The 20,683-nt window shown below is 36.8% G+C and overlaps 1 protein-coding gene across 7 annotated transcripts; it reads left to right on the forward strand.

Annotated features, from left to right (window-relative positions):
- Positions 1-1,204: 1,204 nt before the first annotated feature.
- LOC110582425 (PEST proteolytic signal containing nuclear protein) lies at positions 1,205-19,170 on the forward strand. Of its 7 annotated transcripts, none has more exons than XM_021692450.1 (5): positions 1,205-1,304; positions 7,492-7,706; positions 10,962-11,036; positions 16,146-16,201; positions 17,348-19,170. In XM_021692450.1, the coding sequence occupies exons 1-5, from the start codon at positions 1,241-1,243 to the stop codon at positions 17,472-17,474; spliced, it is 537 nt and encodes a 178-aa protein (XP_021548125.1). In that variant the 5' UTR covers positions 1,205-1,240; the 3' UTR covers positions 17,475-19,170. The 7 variants fall into 7 exon arrangements, with proteins under 7 accessions (XP_021548125.1, XP_044775575.1, XP_044775583.1 ...); XM_044919640.1 differs by having other exon boundaries at positions 1,220-1,304; positions 10,965-11,036; XM_044919648.1 differs by having other exon boundaries at positions 1,220-1,304; positions 7,492-7,653; positions 11,008-11,036.
- The last annotated feature ends 1,513 nt before the right edge of the window (positions 19,171-20,683 follow it).

Here is a 20,683-nt window from a genome sequence, read left to right on the forward strand (position 1 = left end):
GAAGATGAGTCTAGAAAGTTAGGCTAGGGCCCAATGTAACACTTGGACCTCATTCTGCAAACCCTAGGGATTCAGTAAAGTTTTATTTTTTTTAAAGATTTTATTTATTTATTTGACAAAGACACAGCAAGAGAGGGAACACAAGCAGGAGGAGCCCAAGAGGGAGAAGCAGGATCTCCGCGCAGCAGGGAGCCCGATGTGGGACTTGATCCCAGGACCCTGGGACCATGACCTGAGGGGAAGGCAGATGCTTAACGACTGAGCCACCCAGGTGCCCTCACTAAAGTTTTCTAAGTAAGGTTGAAATGACTGCAATCTTAACTGAATGAGGTAACTTCTTTTTAAAAAGATTTTGTCAGAGAGAGAGCACACAAGCAGGGGAAGCAGCAGACAGAGGGAGAAGCAGGTTCCCCGCTGAGCAAGGAGCTGAATGTGGGACTTGATCCCAAGACCCTGGGGTCATGACTGAGCCAAAGACAGACGCTTAACTGACTGAGCCACCCAGGCCACCGAGGTAACTTAAGTTGATATGACAATTACGACCTACAGAAAAAGTAGTTTTACCATTTGGCTACGTGACATTAGACAAATTACTGTTTGGCCTCAATTCTCATAGCTAATTAAAAAGAGAGTAATTCTGCATTGGACTGTTGTAGGGATTAAACAAGATAGTGTCTGACACAAGAGGGCGCCCCATAAATATTATGTTTTGTTTTTAAGACTTTTTTTTTAAGTTTTATATATGCAAATAATCTCTACACCCAACATGGGGCTGGAACTCAGGAGCCCGAGAGCAGCCCCACGCTCTTCTGAGCCAGCCAGGAGACCCCACTGCCCTTTTTTTTTTTTTTAAGAAAGCACAGGTGATCCAGAAAGACCAGAATGAATAGAGCAGGCTCGCTTCAGGGGTAGTCACACCCTGGTCTGCAGAAACCTTACATGATTCCACCAACGTTTGCAGAGTGATGCTCCCAAAACTCCCCCACTTCTCCGGACCAGAAAAACCTAAGCAAGCTCCAGTCAAGTCCCTAACCAGACACGCAGCCCAACCTTCCCCGCCCTTCGTTGAGAGGCGACTCGCAGATGATGTCACATTCACTTCCGTTTCCAAAACGGCCTCTTTTCACTTTCCAGGGCCGCTCTAGGCTGCTGCCTCGCCAGCTAGCTCCGAAACTCAATGGTTGTTGGGCGGGGCCGTGACGTCCTTGGCGTGGCTGCAGGGGAGGCCGCGGCGGGGAAAATGGCGGACGGAAAGGCGGGAGAGGAGAAGCCCGAGAAACCGCAGCGAGCTGGAGCCGCCGGAGGTGAACACTACCCCAGCGTCGCGGGCTGCGTGGGGTGCTCTGGGCCTTTCTTTGAGGTCCCCGGGGTTGGGGGAGTAGGATGGGAGCGAGAATGGACGGATCTGGCGCTCACCCGGCCAGGTGCTGGGCCCAGACGAGACCCGGGCACGCCCGGCGCGGCCCGCTGGGATCCGGGCCCACATCGCTTCCTTGCCGGGGGAGAGCCGGCCACTGTCCGTCACCTGCTGGCCCCACCGGAGGCCCTGCTTCCGAGGAGAGGGGAGATGGGTACCAGAAAGGGGACCGAACTCGGGGTGGGACCAGGAGCGGCAGTGCAGGAGCCGCTACCGCCACACCGGAGACGCACATCACAAAACACACGCGCACACACACAGTGGGAGTCACCGAGCAGTGGCTGCAGGAACTGGCCGCAGGCCGAGTTTCCGACGGTGTTGGCCTCTAAGTTACACCTAGGAGTTAGTTTGCTTCTCCCTTTTCGCCGAGGAGGTCGACGATCCCGGCCTTTTCTCTTATTTTCAAGCCGAAAATCGACCCTGTAACGGGATGCGTCGAGGTGGAGGGAAAGAATACCTTTGCCTGCCCGCTGGTTTAAGCTGCGGGGTCTAGGGTTAGGGTTTGATTGCCTTTGAAGTGTCTGCTTTTTCTTAGGCTGTTGCCAGCTAACTGCATGACAGATATTTAGGTGGCTTAATAGGCTAGTGTGACTTTTCCTGTATTTTGTTATGATGCTAACTCAGGTTACAGCTATCTCCATTCTGTATCTTCCACCCCTGTAAATTTGGGCCTTGTGCATGAAGGTAAAGGAACATCTCTCCAAGCCCCCACCCCCCTTTGTCGCAACAAGGCAAGTAACTTAACACGTGCGAGGTGATCATAATATCTTTAGAACGTTTTAAGTATTACTCTCTATTCTGATTCCCTCAAATCTTATCCCTGAAAATACTTAGTTTGAGAAAATACCGAGGATTAAGAGCATATGAAGGCAATTATTGGGACCTTACTAACATGACGTTTAATATGAATTGCCTTGGGAACAAAAACTGAGAAAAGCGTAATAATCAGTTAAACAGCAATTTAGACCATATAGTACTATCTCATTAGGGATGTTTTTTCCCCTCAAAAATCGTTTTGGAAATTATTGAGTAAAATAACATAAAAAATTAGTAGTTTGAGAAAAAACAAAGATCTGCAACCTGAAGAATCTTAACTGGCTTTTAGTTTATCTTTTAACTTTGTAGAATAGCTTTTTAAGTGTCTTGAGAGTATTAAAGATGTGTTTAATGTGTTGCCAAAATGTACCTTAAGTGTCAGCATAACCAGACTGTGTAATTTATCCACCACCCTTTCAGTTAGGGATAATTAACTCTGTAGTATGAATGTTGAAGTTTCTATTGTAGCATGTTTTTGTATGTGGAGTGGTAGTATAAAATTAACTTGGATGATTGATATCAAAAGTTATGGTACCCTTGTTGGTGATTTAGACTAAGTACTATCCCTTAATAACTTTGCCATAATTTGCCTTGGATGTGCCTGCCTTAACAAGAAGATAGTACTGTTGCATAGAAATCATTTTTGAATGTCAGATATTTTTAATTTGCACAGAGAAATCATAGCTAAAACATTTAATACTGTGGATTGGCTGAATTGCTAATTTTGTGGCAAGTTGGCACTATTTTGAAACACTCTCAAGTTTGTCTTAGGAGCTTACCTAGCTGATTTTTAGCTCCTATGGAAGAGTCCAGTAGTTGGAAGTGTAATTTTTTCTAAGTAGCTATGAATGAATTCATGTCAGTAAGAGAAGCTACTTACTTGAACTTGCTCTCACCTTAAAGAGGAGGAGAATGCAAAGGATAAGGCTTTGGGCAGATTTTTATTCTCCCTTCGGCAAAATTTTTGTGGCTCCTTGAAACTGAAATCTTAGAAAAAAGCTGTCCATATCATGATCATGGCCATCTTGTGCTGTTTTAAGCTATCTAATAACTATTTTAATGAAATTGACATTTCTTCTGCCAGCCACTAGGAGGGTCTTGAATATGTTCTCATTTAAGCTGCACACCAGTCCTTTTGGAGAGGCAGCTATGTGCCCTTTTTTCAGATGAAGCTACCAGAATACAAATGGGTCATGAAGGATATACCCTTATGGACTTAAACTTTATTAGGTACTTCTTTTTCATAGTAAGGTAACCTTGTCCTCCAAGACCTACCTTTCCTCTCCAGCTACTCAATAGAAAAGAAAAAAAAAATGCCAGTACCACGTGTAATTTGATTTCACATTAACTACACACTTGTTAGCTCAGAATGAATGCAAACTAGATAAAAATCCCTTTTATTAAAATATTCCTTGATAAAGAATCTAGTACTTTTATATAATTATATTAATGTTTTGCTATCAATTGTGATTTTATTTTTAGAAAACTGATCACATATTTACTCATTCTTTAAAATACAAATTATGTTAAAAAATAAAAATAAATAAAATATAAATTATGTTGCTAAAAATTTTCACATTGCTAATCCATGGTCATCTAAAATTTTTGTTTTCCGTGGCCCAAAATACAAAGATCCTATTAAATAAATAGAAAACAGGAGTTCTTGATTAAAAGCCCTCAAATGCTAAAGTGTAGTACATGTTGTATTTAAAGAAAAACACCTTAATGGACATAGAAATTAATGTTTATATTTAATGATATATTTCAAAGTTCACATTCGGTTGAAATAATTTTCTCTTCTAATGAACTATATATATAGACTTGTACAGTCACATTGATAATAATATAGATTTGGCTGTCACACTTTTCCATTTTCATTGCTTATTCCATTTGCTTTATTTCCTAAATGTTTTGTATATTTTACTACATAATTATTAGAGGAGGATTACCTAAAAAAATAAAAGCTGCAATCTATGTGACACATTGAGCCATTTAAGGCTAAGTAATGAGTACTAATAGTACACCCATCTTTTTTTCACTCCTTTTCCCCCATCTTTTCACTGAAGAGTGGATATTTTCTAAAGCTGTTGAGTATCTATAAATGCTTTAAAAAGAAAAGAAAAGAAAACAACAAACTTAAGAGTTGAGCACAGCCAGACAGTTATTTACTATGTCCAAAAATAATTTGCTGGATTTGGAATCAGTCATGTTTGTTTTTTTATTATTTTTTTTTAAGATTTTATTTATTTGTCAGAGAGGGACAGAGCACAAGCAGGGGGAGGGGGCAGGCAGAGGGGGAAGCAGGCTCCCCATTGAGCAAGGAGCCCAATGTGGGACTGGATCCCAGGACGCTGGGATCATGACCTGAGCTGAAGGCAGACGCTTAACCGACTGAGCCACCCAGGCATCCCTGGAATCAGTCATGTTTAGAAATGACCTGCTAGACATAATACGTTCCATCTCCATTGTGGACCTGAGATGTGGGTGGTCTTAATAGATTGCCTCTTAAGGTGACAAGAAAGCATATGTGAATAAAATTGAATTTTGATTTCACATTAATTAGTTGATTACTTAATTAGTGGTAGTTTTCCCAACTCCCCTGTTCATGCTACCTTTTCTACAGTAGTGTCCATAGGTATTTTCCCTATAGCATCATGGGATTGGACAGATAGTATTGTGTTCCATATATTATCACGTACTAGTTCAGCCAGCTGTCACACTTAATGGTATTAATATTATAGTAAGATTTATGTTTTTCACTTTGTTTTATACTTATGCTTTAGCTTTTCTAGATTCTTTTTTTTTTTTTTTTAAGATTTTATTTTTATTTGTTTGACACAGAGCAAGCACAAGTAGGAGGAGCCCCAGGGCAGAGGGAGAAGGAAAAGCAGACTCCCCACGGAGCAGGGAGCCCGATGCAGGGCTCGATCCCAGGACCCTGGGATCATGAGCTGAGCCTCAGGCAGACACTTAACTGACTGAGCCACCCAGGCACCCTGTAGTTTTTCTAGATTCTTTGTTCCAGAATTATTTTCTGGGTAAAAGGAGACCTAGAATTAAGAAAAGATAGGGTTTTTTTAAAGAACTGGAAATCTTGACTAATTATGTATAGCTCTTGGGTCACAGTTCAAAGAGCAGAGAATACTGCAGTCAAGATTAAATGTTCTTTATGCTATTTGTTTTGATGTTTTTCGGAGTTTATGTTTGCACAAAACTTGTGCCTTAGTGTATAGATTGTTTCTTTATGTAAACCCAGTGCATTTTCTATATGTTTCTATATGTTCCCATATATAGAGACTGTGTTTTCAATTTTAGTCAGTCACAAAGAAATAGTTATCATTGTTTAGGTTCTACAGTAAAACTCATACTTGATTAAAGCTATAAATAGAATGCAGAATAAAATTTAGGAGGTACCTGGGTGGCTCCATCGTTAAGTGTCTGCCTTTGGCTCAGGTCCTGGTCCCAGAGTCCTGGGATCGAGCCCCGCATTGGGCTCCCTGGTCGGCCGGAAGCCTGCTTCTCCCTCTCCCACTCCCCCTGTTTGTGTTCTCTCTCTGTCAGATAAATAAATAAAATCTTTAAATAAAATTTAGAGTAATGCTTTTAGTTCTAAACTTAGGCTTTGAAAAAACTAATGTTGGCATAATACTGTTTTTTTTTTTTTAAGAAATTCTAAATTTTTTAAAGATTTTGTTTATTTGAGAGAGAGAGGATAGGGGGTTGGGGGGCTGAGGGAGAGGGAGAAGCAGACTCCCCGCTGAACGGGGAGGCCAATGTGGGACTCTATCCCAGGATCCTGAGATCATGACCTGAGCTGAAGGCAAACGCTTAACCGACTGAGCCACCCAGGTGCCCCTAGAAATTCTAAATTGATTTCTGTATTTCAGCTATTAAATACTGATCTTACATTCTTTAGGTGCTTTTGTAATTTCATATCTAAATAAGTAAATGACACCTCCAGCAACCATTCCAGTGCTATCTTTGTCTCCTGAGGAAATACCAAAGCCTAGTCCTGCTTAATTCCCCTACATTGTTATTACAACTTTCACTCCTTGTCCAAAGGGAATAAAGAGTTCCTGTTATCTTTCCTCTAAACAAAATCAAATGTTTTGTTCAAAGTGCTTATTAATCTAGAGACCTCATCCTTCCAAAATTATATAGATTGAGAGCTATAGCCTCTGGATTTTTTAATCTGTTACTTGTCCATCTATTTGTGTTTGATTTTCCACTTTTCCCCCATTCTAGTTGTTTGTCCTGTTAACTTGTTGTCAGGGCTATTGCTTAGAGCCCATCTTCTCTTCATAAATAAACTGTTTAGGGTAGCAGAAAACATTCTATAGGGTGAATTGGGGAAAGAAAATAAAATTTTTAATCAACCAGACTTCTTCTTTCTTACCATTCAGTATGCTCTTAAATAGCCTTCTCCTCTAAAGGACCAAAGATACTCAAGATGCAAACTTATTTTGTCATGGATTAATACAAATACAAGCAAAATTACTGAAAGCCATCTTACATTCCAAATCTACATACGTATGGCTTCTATTTGAAATTATAATTAGCTTGTCTTTCTTTCATGAGAAAAAGTAGTATGTAAACCTAAGTATGATTGTTAAAATAGGTGATAATCAAGCTTTCAGAGTAGAATTAAATTACATAAGAGGGAATGACTTGATGTCTTCCTTCAGTTTCCATTTCAACTCTAAAAATTGTGTGAGAGGTACATGAGGAATACATCACTCAAGAAACTTACTCCAGGCTGTATTAATGTTGTAGTTCTGGTAATAATAGGCCATTCATAACTAGGTACTTTTTGTATAACTAGTACTACATAATTGAAGAATGTCAGAATTTATTAATCAAATGTATTGTTCTGTGATGTGACCAATTGCTCACACACTAGTTTGTGTAGAAGAATTTATAGACCTTAATTTCTAAAAAGCAAAATCCCACAAATGACTAGATTATTATATAACTTTTATAATAGTGTTTAGTTGAAGGGTCTTAGATTTTGTGAACTCTATGTTTATAATTTTAAATTGCTCTGTATTTTATGCTAGTTAATTCATGGGAGCCTCTTCTACTGCCACACAATCTCAGTTCCTGCTGTATACTCTAACAAACAGTGGAGGAGACTGTTGGGTCAGTAGGTGACAACTGCAGAGGTATCTTCCTTATAACGATGCTTTTTGAGGTTGCTGCTCCCATCAATCTGCTCAGTAAAAATAGCTCATCTTGGTAAGTTGTTTCGACTTCACCAGGACCTGAAGAAGAAGCAGAAAAACCTGTGAAAACTAAGACTGTTTCTTCCAGTAATGGAGGGGAAAGTTCCAGTCGCAGCGCTGAGAAGCGATCAGCTGAAGAAGAAGCTGCAGACCTCCCAACAAAGCCTACAAAGATCTCCAAGTTTGGATTTGCCATAGGTAGTCAGACGACAAAGAAAGCCTCAGCCATATCCATCAAACTTGGATCAAGTGTGAGTTGTTATTTTACCTGTATGATGTTCATAATGGGACTTAAGAATTTTTGTTTCAGGAACCTGCTATTAGGGGGTTATGGTAAATTCAGTCTAAAAAGGTACATTAGTGCGTGAACTTACACGTAAGTATTTAAGACGTTACCAGCTCTGCATTCAGGAATGGTGTGGAAAAATTATAACTCAAGAAAACTTTTTTAAAAGGTTTGGAATATGAGAAGGAGCAACTATTATAAGGAATATATATGATTTATAAAGTAACAGCTTAGAATTTTTTCCAAGTTGAGCAAAAACCTCTGAAAAATATTTTCAGGAAGAATTTTGGTTTATTTTTCTTACCTTTTAATTCCAGTAATATTAAAAATAATATCTCTAGAAATCAGTACTAGTAAGGTATTACTTGATAACTGCTTCCTGATTACTTCGGAGCTATATATGGACATTGAGCCCTGTATATCCTATGACAGATCAACTTTTGAGCCCTTGTTGTAAATATAAACCTTGAATTAATTTAATTATTAACCATGGAGTATCTGGAAAGTTTTAAAATATTAGATTGAAACATATGAAGTTCCTAGATTTGACTATTTCTGACCTACAAAAGTGATAATTTCATATGTTTCATATGTTTCAACCACATAGATCTTTAAGAAAAAAAAGGTAGTGTATTACTCTTAGCTTTAGAAAATAGTTACATTCTTGTGTAAGGAGAATAATCCTAGAATTATTAGGATTATTGCCTAAGTTGTTTATTCATATCTGTTCTGTGAAAATTAATGCTCATTTGCCAGATGCATAGAGCTTTATTTTTGCATTAGATGTTCATTCAAAGATCTCAAAAATATGATATGAATCAGGTTCCCATTAGAGTCGGTGTGTTTGAGTTACACTCTAGTTTTAAAAGAGCTACGATTTCTCAGAACCCCTACTCCTACCCTAATGTTGTTTTGCCTTTTTCTTTCTTTCTTTAAAAAATTCATTCTGGACAAAAGACATTCAGCTTGTAACTTCATTACTTCATGACTTTTCTTCCTATTTGAGCTGATTCTTTCTGTTCAATCCTTTTTTTAAATAAAGTTGCATAGACCAACTGCATAAATATTTGTGGGATTTTTTTGATAGTCATTAAACATGTATTCTCATGTACACTTCCATATAGATGTTATTCTTGATAATAGATTTTACTGGAGTCAGCACACTCCTAAACTAGATATCTAAATCCCTATTTTTTCTAAATCATTAACATGATTTAGTAATTGCTGATCATTTTAGATGGGAGGGTTTTGTTTGAAAATGCCTAGTCAATAAAACTTTTAATCTTTGGAAAACAAAAACCTGTTTTTATAAAGTAAACTTTAGTATAAACACAGTCATCTTGGGGAAGTGAGTTTTAAGATAACAAAAAATAGTTGAAACTATTGCTTTTGATTATATGATTGAAAAAGTAGTTGATCAACAGGCACTTGCTTGTGTCATATGCTGTATGTACAACATCAGACACCTGACATCTTTAAAAGAGTAAAGGATATTTCTAGAGTCTCTATGCATAATCTCCAAATTAACATTTTTTATTCCTTCAAAAGCAAACATTTATAAAAAGTGTTTGTGTTATAGAAGAAAGGGTGGTTCCTTTTGTTTCAGTAGATCAGAGAAGATTTCACTGATGAGGTGATGTTTGAGTTGGCCTTAAATGTAGACAGGAGGCAAAGGGCATCTCAGATAAAAAGAATTTTATGCAAAAGCAGTTTAGATGTAAAGCCATTCAAGAAATTGTTTGTAGTTGGAAAGTGGTATGCAAATGTAGGGATAGAAAGCCCCCCAGATGAGACCATAGAACGGAATCATAAAGGACTTACATAATATAGTTTGGTTTTATTCTTTAGGTTCTAGCAGAGCTATGGAACTGTTGTATGGAAACTTTTAAACAGATTTGTATTTTAGACATATCACTCTGGTTCCGTTATAGGGGATTAGAGGGAATAAACACTGAAAGGTGGGGGGATGGTATTTCTAACAGTAGCTGAGGCAAGTAATGCTAAGGGGCCTTAGGTGTCAGTAGTTGATGGGAATGCAGAGGGAGATGTAGGTCTATTAGATAGAGATTTAAGCAACAAGACTTTACAATAGAATGCAAGTTGAGGAAAAGGTTTTCTGGCTTGGGTACTTAGAACACTGTGAATTAAAGTACCCATTGGGTCTCTGAGTGGAGCTAACTAGTCGGCATATGAAATCCTGTTTGGGGCAGCCATTGGATTTGGTAGTTAAAACTATGGGAGTGAATGGAGTTGACTGGGGAAGTACAGAGAAGGAAAGGAAAGATCCCTAAAGATAGATTCTTGGGTGTCTGTCATTTGGCGGGGGAAACGGGGAAACGGAACAAAAGATCAGAGAATTAGAATAGCATCTAAAAAGCATTGTCAGAGAAGTCCAGGTAGGAGTCTTTCAAAAAATAGCTGGTGATTAGAGTCAAAGGCGGCACACTGGTCATTGGTGACCCTATAGAACCAAGGTTACCCGATTCTAGGTGAGTGAGGAGCCATGGGGGAATGAGGGAGGAAGCCAGATTGCAGTGGGTGATCGACAAAATGGATGGTGAGAGTATGAAGATAGTGAGGACAACTGACCTCAGAAACTTAGATTAGATAGAAGAGAAGCATGTTTACAGGCTACAGGTCAGAAAGCTACCCACTGGTATTGAGGAGGGCACATTCTGCATGGAGCACTGGGTGTTATGCACAAACAATGAATCATGGAACACTTCATCTAAAACTAATGATGTGATGTATGGGGATTAACATAAGAATAAAATAAATAAATAAATAAATAAATAATTAAAAAAAAAAAAGAAAGCTACCCACTAGAGAGATGAGTCTTAGTGTCTTTTATGTTCTTTCTCAAGGCACACTGCACTTCATTTTTTGTTACTGTGGGAAAGTAGTACTAATCATTTTCTTTTACCTTTTCCAGATACCTGTTAGCTACATGATACTGTATATCCTGACTAGAAAATGTTTTACAGGATGAAAACAAATGGACATATAATTAATAAAGTTAAAGCTACCCGTTGATAACCACATTTTTAAAAAGAAAAAATGGATTTTTTTAAAGTTTGTTCTGAGTTCCTTACTATATGTTTCTATGAAAACATAAAATCAAGTCTTTGAAGATGTTATTTGTATCATTAAACAAGCCTGTATAAACATTATGTGATACTTTTAACATTATGTGATACTTTTTAATGTGTTTCTTCTTCAGAAGCCTAAAGAAACTGTTCCAACGCTTGCTCCAAAAACCCTTTCAGTAGCAGCAGCTTTTAATGAAGATGAAGATGTAAGTCAACACCTAGTTTTGTTTATTTTACTTTAACCAGTTAGTTCTTAAAGGAAGATGTTAGTGGCAGATTGTAGGTTGTACTAATGGTACTAGAGAATTTTTGTAATTCTGAATAGTTTTTTGTGTGTGTGTGATGCCTGCAAAATCTGGATATTTCTATTTATTTTATTTGGTTGTAGGATTATTTAAAATATTGCCTTTGGGAGCAATGAACTTAAGAATCAAATCAACAGGGGCTTCTGGGTGGCTCAGTTGGTTAAGTGACTCTTGATCTTGGCTCAGGTCTTGATCTCACAGTCATGAGTTTGAGCCCCATACTGGGCATGGAGCCTACTTAAAAAAAAAAAGGATCAAATAAACAGATGCTTATTATGAACAGTAATAATACACATATGTGCTAGGAAATATGTAGGGTCCAAAAAAAGAAAAATTTAATGCTGCCGTCTAATAATTTTATAGTTGGAGTCTTCAGTGATGAGACATCATGCATGCATGCAACTTCAAAAAGGCAGCTGTAATGCTTTCTTCTGGTATCCCCATGAAGAATAGCAAATAGTGCAGGTGATTCTGCCAGAAGTCTATTCAGTAAGCACGTGTTCCAGAGTGAGCATTACTTATCTGCTGTTCTCTTAGTTTCCTTATGCCTTAGGCATAAGGCAGTCTTAGTATCCTCATGCCTCTCACAGTGCCCCTCTCTTATGCTTATGAATAACATATGATATGGAATTTTAAGCATTATTTTGACTGATTTTTTTCTTTGGTCTCTGACTTTAGAAATTAACCCCCACTTAAAATGTGACCCCCATTGTATAATAAGTATTAACAGGGTACATGAGTAATTGCTCCCAAAACAGTATGGTTAAGAATTATACATTCAGAGGAGCATACTGTGGGCTGAAGTGATTGGGAAGAATATATAGAGAAGAAATAGGAGTTGGATACTGAAACATTAGGCAGTGTTTTGACAAACCGAGGAATACTTTTATAAGCTAAGAGTTATAAGAGTAGTAAATACTTAGGAGCTGCATTTGACTGGACTGGAGATTTTTGTAGAGAAGTTTGAGCAAGGATGAATATGGAATATTTGGAGCCCAAATCAATAGGTAAAGAATTACTGTGGTTATCACTGTATTCTTTGGACTTACTCATCGTACACATTGGGGTGATTTCTACATGCTAGGCACAGTGAGATTACAAAGATAAATCAGACATGTTCCTCTAGGAATTCAGCCTAGCAGGGCATAAAATAGTACAAAATAAGAAAAGTATCTGAAGACATAAAGTGGTGTGGAAATTCAGGGAAGGAAGAGAGGCCAAGTAACTAGATGCAGCAGCATGGAAAGACCACGACCACTGGACTGGCAATGGGAAGACCTGGATTCTTTTCCTTTCTTGTCTAGTTACTAACCAGTAGAAAGCCTGTGAATAAGTCACTTTACCTTTTTGGAGCCTTAGTTTTTCAGCTGTAAAATTAAGGCTTAGTTTAAATCATATATTTTTAAACTACTTCTCAGAGTTCTGGGATTCTGTGGAAATGTCTCAGGAGTTACTGTGGTGTTAGGTGATCCCTAACAAGCAGGGCTCTGGTTTCCTGCCCCCTTTTCATTTGTAGCTGTTCTTTAATTTGTTTGATACTTAGGGACCCAAATAAGATTTTTTTGAGGAAAAAAGTATTTCACCCCCTCAAAAAAAGTTTGAAAAGTACTAATTTAATAATATTTAATGTTTTGTCATGATTCTTATGAGTTTAGGTAGCTTTTTTTTTTTTTTTAAGATTTTATTTATTTATTTGATAGAGAGATAGCAAGAGCAGGAACACAGCAGGGGGAGTGGGAGAGGGAGAAGCAGGCTTCCCGTTGAGCAGGGAGCCCGATGCTGGGCTCGATCCCAGGACTCTGGGATCATGACCTGAGCCGAAGGCAGATGCTTAACAACTGAGCCACCCAGGCGCCCCTTTAGGTAGCTTTTTGGTATGTACAGAATGTATGAGGGAAGGACAGTATAGGAAGAAGGGAACATGTGCAAAAGTAGAGAGGCTGGAAATGGTAAGCTACGTGATAGTACTGGCTTACTTTGAATGCCTAACAGTTTGGATATCTTTTCACATAACTTTATGTTATCCTTCATATATTCCTCTGAATCATGTGATGTAGTTATTCCTGTTTTGCGAATGGAGAAATTAGCAAGTTGATGGTAAAGGATATAAACTTTAATTTGTCTCTTAGATAAAAGAATGTGTGCATCTAAAATCTTCATCTGGTTTTTCTTTTTTCTGCAGAACATAGTTAAGTAACCTTGGATATATATCTGAGCCTAAAGCATGTTGGACAATGAGGGCATCCATTTAATTAATTTTGAAATTTAAAAATATATTTTATATATTTTCAAAAAAATATATTTGAAAACTAAAAATATATTTATATCTATATAAATTATCTATATAAATTTATATCTATATATATTAATATAGATAGAGTATCTATATTATAGAGATAGTGTTATGTCTATATTAATATAGATATAGTATCTAATATATAATATCTAATTATATCTATTAAATCTATATAAATTTATATTTATAAAGATATATTAATATATCTATATTAAAAATATAGATCTCCTTAGTCTCCTTTAATTTGGACAATTCTTGGTTCTTTCTGTTTTATGGCATTAACATTTTTGAAGAGTTCAGGCCAGTTATTTTGTAAAATATTCCTTAGATTGAATTTGTGTGATGTTTCCTCATGATTAGATTCGTATTAACTTATTTTGGCAGGAATACCACAGAGGTGATGCCAGGTTCTTAATGTTATCATATCAGGGAGCACATGTTGTCAGTATGTCCCGTTACTGACAGTGTTAACCTTGATCATTTGGTTAAAGTGATGTCTGCCAGATTTCTGTACTTTTCAAATTACTGTTTTACCTTTTGTAATTAAAATTTATTTTTGGGGATATGCTTTAAGAATACATGGGGGCGCCTGGCTGGCTCAGTCAGTAGAGCACGTGACTCTTGATCTCAGGATTGTGAGTTCAAGCTCCGTGTTGGGTGTGGAGCCTACTTAAAATAAAAAAAAATAAGACGAACCATGAGAGACTATGGACTCTGAGAAACAAACTGAGGTTTCTAGAGGGGGAGGGGGGTGGGGGGATGGGTTAGCCTGGTGATGGGTATTAAAGAGGGCACGTTCTGCATGGAGCACTGGGTGATATACACAAACAATGAATCATGGAACACTACATCAAAAACTAATGATGTGATGTATGGTGATTAACATAACAATAAAATAAAAATATAAATCTTAATAGAATAAAAAATTTTTTTTTAATAAAATTAAAAAAATTAAAATTTATGGGGTGTCTCGCTGGCTCAGTCAGTAGAACATGGGACTCTTGATCCCGGGATCATAAGTTTGAGCTCCAAGTTGGGTATAGAGGTTACTTAAAAATAAAATCTTTAATTAAAAAAAAGAATACATGAAAATATATAATTTTTTAAACACTCCCATGAGTGTCAGCCTCCATTGATGATTCCTGCCAGAATCAATTTTTATAAATGTTTGCCAAGTGGTGATTTTTCTCATTGTTTTATCTCTTTTATATTTATTGTCTCTTCCTGTAAGGAAGAGCTTTCCCTTATTTATATAAGTGTAAGCTCATGGATTCTTTTTTTTTTTTTTTAAGATTTTACTTATTTATTTGACAGAGACACAGCGAGAGAGGGAACACAAGCAGGGGGGGTGGAAAAGGGAGAAGCAGGATTCCCACTGAGCAGGGAGCCCAATGTGGGACTGGAGCCGGATGTGGGACTCGATACCAGGACCTGAGCCCAAGGCAGACGCCTAATGACTGAGCCACCCAGGAGCACCTCATGGATTCTTTATTCAGTAGGCAATATCTCAGATTTGACCAGGAGAAACTCCTTTAGTCTAGATCTTAAGGACACTCTTTTAAAAAAGAATATTTAGGGGCTCCTGGCTGCCTCAGTTGGTAGACCATGCATGTGATTCTTGGTCTCTTGGTCATGAGTTAAAGCCCCATGTCAGTCGTGGAGCCTACTTAAAAATAAAAAAAATATTTCACCAGCAACATTCATACATAAAAACAGATCTAAAAAGAATTTAACTTATCACATATCTTTTCAACATCTTTAGAAGTATAGAAAGAATGAACTTTAAAGATACCTTTTTAGGGCGCCTGGGTGGCTCAGTTGGTTAAGCGACTGCCTTCGGCTCAGGTCATGATCCTGGAGTCCCGGGATCGAGTCCCACGTCGGGCTCCCTGCTCAGCAGGGAGTCTGCCTCTCTCTCTCTGACCCTCCCCCCTCTCATGCTCTCTATCTCATTCTCTCTCTCAAATAAATAAATAAAATCTTTTAAAAAAAAAAAAAGATACCTTTTTAGTAAAGGAGACATTTTTAGAAGGAGCAATACCATAAAGTTGTTAAGAATCTTTGCTTTGGCATCTAGCTGTTTTGCTGTTTATTAGCTTTTTAACTTTAGACAAATTAACCTTATTTACCTCACCTTTAAAATGCAAATGATGATAATTATACCTACCTAGCAGGATTGTTAGGGTTTTTTTGTTTTTCTTTTAAAGATTTATTTATTTGAGAGAGAGTCGGGGAAGGGGCAGAGGAAGAGAATCCCAAGCCAACTCCCCCCTCTCCCCCCCCCCCCCCCCCCGCATGGAACCCAGCTCAGGGCTTGATTCCACCACCCTGAGATCATACCCAAACTGAAACCAAGAGTCAGATGGATGCTCAACCAACTGAGCCACCCAGGTGCCCTGAGGATTGTTAGGATTTTAAAAGAGAGTGCATATTAAAGCATTTAGCACAGTGTGTACTACATAGTAAACAAATGGTTTGGGTTTTAGAATGTCAGGTTTTTATCAGATTTTTTTCTTTATGCAAAGTCAGCACACTTGAAGATCTATGTGTTTCTTTTTTAAAATGTAGTTAAGATAAATACTTTTCTCCTTTTACCAAGACTTATAGTATTGAAAGTGCTAGAAGACTTAGATACAAAATTTAGTATTATTAGTAATCAAGTGAATTTAATAAACATGTAACACATCTCTGTTTGCTTTTTTTTTTTCCTTCAGAGTGAGCCAGAGGAAATGCCTCCAGAAGCAAAGATGAGGATGAAGAATATTGGAAGGTATATATTTTTTTATAAAGATTGTAGAGACTGATCTTTTAAAATGATCTTTATTGTTTGGGCTTTTCTTGCATATTTGGGCAAAACAATTTTGTTTTGTGAGCTATCAGTGATCTTATTTTCTCTCCTGGTAAGAGAAATTGAGTATCTTATGAAAAAATAATAATTTTAAGGATATTTCTTTTCAGATACATGTAATCTGTATTTTCTTCAGATAGCTATGAGAAATGTTTCTGATTTAAAATTTAAGTTTTTTCAGTATAAAAAAGAAAAGGCTTTCTTTCACTCATTCACCTGTCATATTATTCTCACCATTTAATCTTGATTGTACATGTCATTTTTTCCTAATTAAGATGCCAAATACCAAAATTGGAAAAGTACTTTAATTTTCCTCCATGTTTCTGTTGTCATGGAAATAACATATCAAGTTAACGTAATGCACATTTTCTTGTATTTAAGATAGCTTAGAGGCTAGTAAGGAAGTTCGGATTTAAATCAACCTATAGTTTGTCCCCATTTCTACCAAATTATAAACTCCCAGAGAACTAAGTCCATATGCAAGCATCTATATCAGACTTGGAGTCTAGGGTTCAAATAGGAACAGTCCCGGTGACTGCCTGCCCGCTTTCCTTACATACTGGGACCTAAAGTAGGAAACACATCTGATCTTATAACCTTGTCTAAACACCCAGTTTGTTTGTTGTTTATATGTTTAAAAACGTAAAAGATGTAAAACTGAAACAAATCCACAATGACACTGAACCTTTCTGTGTGTAATATATCTTCATGTTTTTCTTCTATTTCATTTTTTATAGATGCTGATGGCAAGCCATCAGTTGATTTCATGACCCTGTTAAAGCGTTTCAAGCAACAGTTCTAAACACAGTTGTGGTTGCCACCCTTAGCTATATGTCAGAATCACCTTAGGTGTTTGTTAAACATGCTGGTCTCTCCTCAGACCTACTGAATCTGGAATTTTAGGACTGGGTCTTATAGAAAGGGTATTTTTTAAAAACTCTCTAGGGGCTTGTGATACTTAGCCCTTGTCCATAATAGGTACTAAACAAATATGTTTTGAATGAGTTAAAAACATGGCCCGAAACGCTTTATGTAACTTTTAAATAAATTTCCTGTCTTTTAACACAGGGATACACCAACATCAGCAGGACCAAACTCCTTCAATAAAGGAAAGCATGGTTTTTCTGATAACCAGAAGCTATGGGAGCGAAATATAAAATCTCATCTTGGAAATGTCCATGACCAAGACAATTAAATGATGTGTTTTGAAATTGGGGTGTGGGGTGGGTGTAAAGTTAAAAGGAACAGTTTCCTTTTTTAAAGAATGGTATAAGACTATCTTTGGAGCCGCCTTTTTTTTTTTTTTTTTTTTTTAAGATTGAGTGGTACACTAATAAATGAGAGTTTGAAATTAGAGGTAATTTATGTTTTATATACAGATTTCAAGACATTTGCTAATTTTGTAGTTTCATGTGATTAGTTTCCAAAGGTTACAGATAATAAAAAATCAGAAATGGTACCTTTCTAAGAATTGCATATTTTTTTAGACACAACTATTAGCACATTAAGAGGAACGCAAAAAGTTATTGTCTATTAAACTGCAAGCAGTTACTCTTAACTCCCTTATTAACCTAAAGTGTCAGGCTCCCAGGAACAGCCTTATAGAAGAGGGAGTATTGTATTGAGAGGAAAATGTTACTGGACTATTGACTGAAAGTACGTTAGATAAAATTAAAATACAGCTTTTTTTTTTTTTCCCTAATGGGCATTTGTTTTGTTTCAGGTCATCATAAACTAGATATTATTGCATTGCTCTCAGTTGGTACAGATGCTTAGCTCTTTAAAAATTTTTTTTTTAATTTTATGTAAATTGTTGAGTATTTGAAATAGCCCACTTCACTTTAACGGGTCTTGTCTACCTTCATTAGTCTTCAAAGACCATTTGCTACCAAAGTAAATCAGTATTTTGAATGTGCTTCTCTTGGTTTTTGTTATTAGCTAGTTCCTGTAAGCATTTCCACCAGATCTTGAGGCAAATCATAAGGAAGCTGTTTCTTTTAAAATACAAACCACCACCAAAAATTTAAATGTACATAATACTTAAATATTTGGCTGTTTTTATTTTTAAAAGGTAGAAACACCAAAAAAGCAACATTGTATGAAGATGAAAATGAGAAAGATGCACTTTCTGTAACTTTGTTAAAGCTTAATTTAAGTTACTAACTTGTGAAAGCGAGTTTCATTTGAACTTAATACAAGAATTCTTATTTTAGTACAGTAATATGGTTTATTTGAAGTGTATACATATTAACCAATGGCCTCTCAAAAGCACATTTTAGGTACTGAAGATAAAAAGAAAGAAAATGCATCTTTAAACATATTTTATGGATTCTTTGACCACATATATGTTGTTAGATCTGTGTATTGTAGGGTTTTTTTAAAATTTTTGTATATGAATTATTTTTTAATGTGACAGTTATAAACACATCTTTACAAGCGTAGTCACAGATAAAAGAAACACTGTATAATGATTTCTTTGAATACTCCTGCAATGTTTAATTTGGAGGCAGCTTCAGACTATTTTATTGGTGGTAACTACTTGCTGAGCTCTTTTAATAGGTAATAACTCCAGAGAAGCAGCCTGTATATATTCCTAACATTTTGTTCATTTGCATTTAAGTTTAGAGTAAGCCCCAAGTAAAACAATGGAAATGTATATAGAACTATTAGTCCTTACATGATTTAATTATATCAAGATACATGAATTTAACTTGCTTTAATGTAGGCAGACTTTCCACTTTTGTCCATTTTACTGTTTATGTTAAAATAACATCCCTCTCCTACATATTCTTTTCTTGACTCAAATGAAATACTAACCTAAGGTCAAGATGGGAGAGAAACGACTGAGATGAATGTCTTTACTAAAATACCAATAAATTTGTCAAACTCAATAGTGTTCTTATTTTCTATTCTACATAATTGTTGCTGGGGTTTTTGTTTCGTTTTTTTATTTTTTTAACAAAAAAGACGAGCCAGATGTTATGATTGTTGCTCTTGCCCAGATTGTTGGCCAAAGTAATGGGAAATTTAAAATTAGTATTTATTGGAGTCTACCTAACTTAGCACATAGTTCTATAGCATTACAGTATCTGGGGTTGGAAAAGACTTAATCCAAATCCTCCCTCTCCTTCACTGCCAAAGTGTTTTCTGTCCTGTGCTGTACAAAATCCTGCCAAGGCATATCTTTGGAAATCCCTAAGTGTTAGAAGGTATACATAGTGTCTGCCATCCATTGGCTCCATGTCATGTGTTTGAAATGTTTATACGGCTGCTGCCCAGAAGGTCAGGTCCTAGTAAATAAAAAATTGAGCTACATTTTAGAATTAAGATTCATTCCAGTTTGAATAATTACAAATGAAGGCTGTTTGTTTTCAAATGTTTTTCCTTCGCTCTAGTAATCCAGATTATCTTGATTTAGCGTGGAGGAAAGTTACTTTCCTGGTCACATGAAGATACTTTTTTGAATTTTAAACTTCATTTTGAAAAAAATTTCAGACTTAACAAAACATTGTGAAAATATTACAGGGTATTTCCATGTTCTCCAAATGTTAACATCTTAAATAACTACAGGACAATTGTCAAAATCAGGGAATTAACATTATTATAAAGTTTAATATTAATTACCTTGTATTGTTGTTCTACAGACTTTTTTCACATTTCACCATTTGCTCCACTAATCTTTCTAGTCAAAGATCCACTTCATTATCCCACATGGTGTAGTTGTCCTCTTTCTTTAATCCTTTAGTCTGGGACACTTCATTGTTTGTTCATGACCTTAGACTTTTTAAAAAGAACAGGGCAGTTATTTGTAAAAGATCCTCAGTTGGGGGTTTGCCTACTATTTCCTCATGGTTAAATTGAGTTTATGAATTTTTGGCAAGAATAACAGAACTGACGTGTCCTCAGTGTAGCAGCAAGTGCATGATGATAATTTGTCCTGTTGCTTACACTGTTAATATTGATCACTTGCTGAAGGTGGTGTCTGCGAGATTTCTCCACTGTCAAATTACTATCTTGTAATTTGTATCTTGTGGGGAAATTCTAGGGACTATGTAAGTACCCTATTTCTCATACTGTTGCCCACTAAGAGGGCAGGCATTCATGGTTCTTTTTTTTTTAATAATGTCTTCTTTTTTTTTTTTTTTTTTTAAGATTTTATTTATTTGACAGAGAGAGACACTGCGAGAGCGGGAACACAAGCTGGGGGAGGGGGAGAGGGAGAAGCAGGCCCCCCGCCGAGCAGGGAACCCGATGCGGGGCTCTATCCCAGGACCCTGGGATCATGACCCGAGCCTAAGGCAGACGCTTAATGACTGAGCCACCCAGGCGCCCCTGCATTCATGGTTTTTTCTTCCCCCGTGGTTCTTTCCTGAAACAATTTTTAGTGTAGAATTTGCCAAGTGA

This window comes from Neomonachus schauinslandi, chromosome 1 (genome assembly GCF_002201575.2).
Source record: "Neomonachus schauinslandi chromosome 1, ASM220157v2, whole genome shotgun sequence".
Lineage (NCBI taxonomy): Eukaryota > Metazoa > Chordata > Mammalia > Carnivora > Phocidae > Neomonachus > Neomonachus schauinslandi.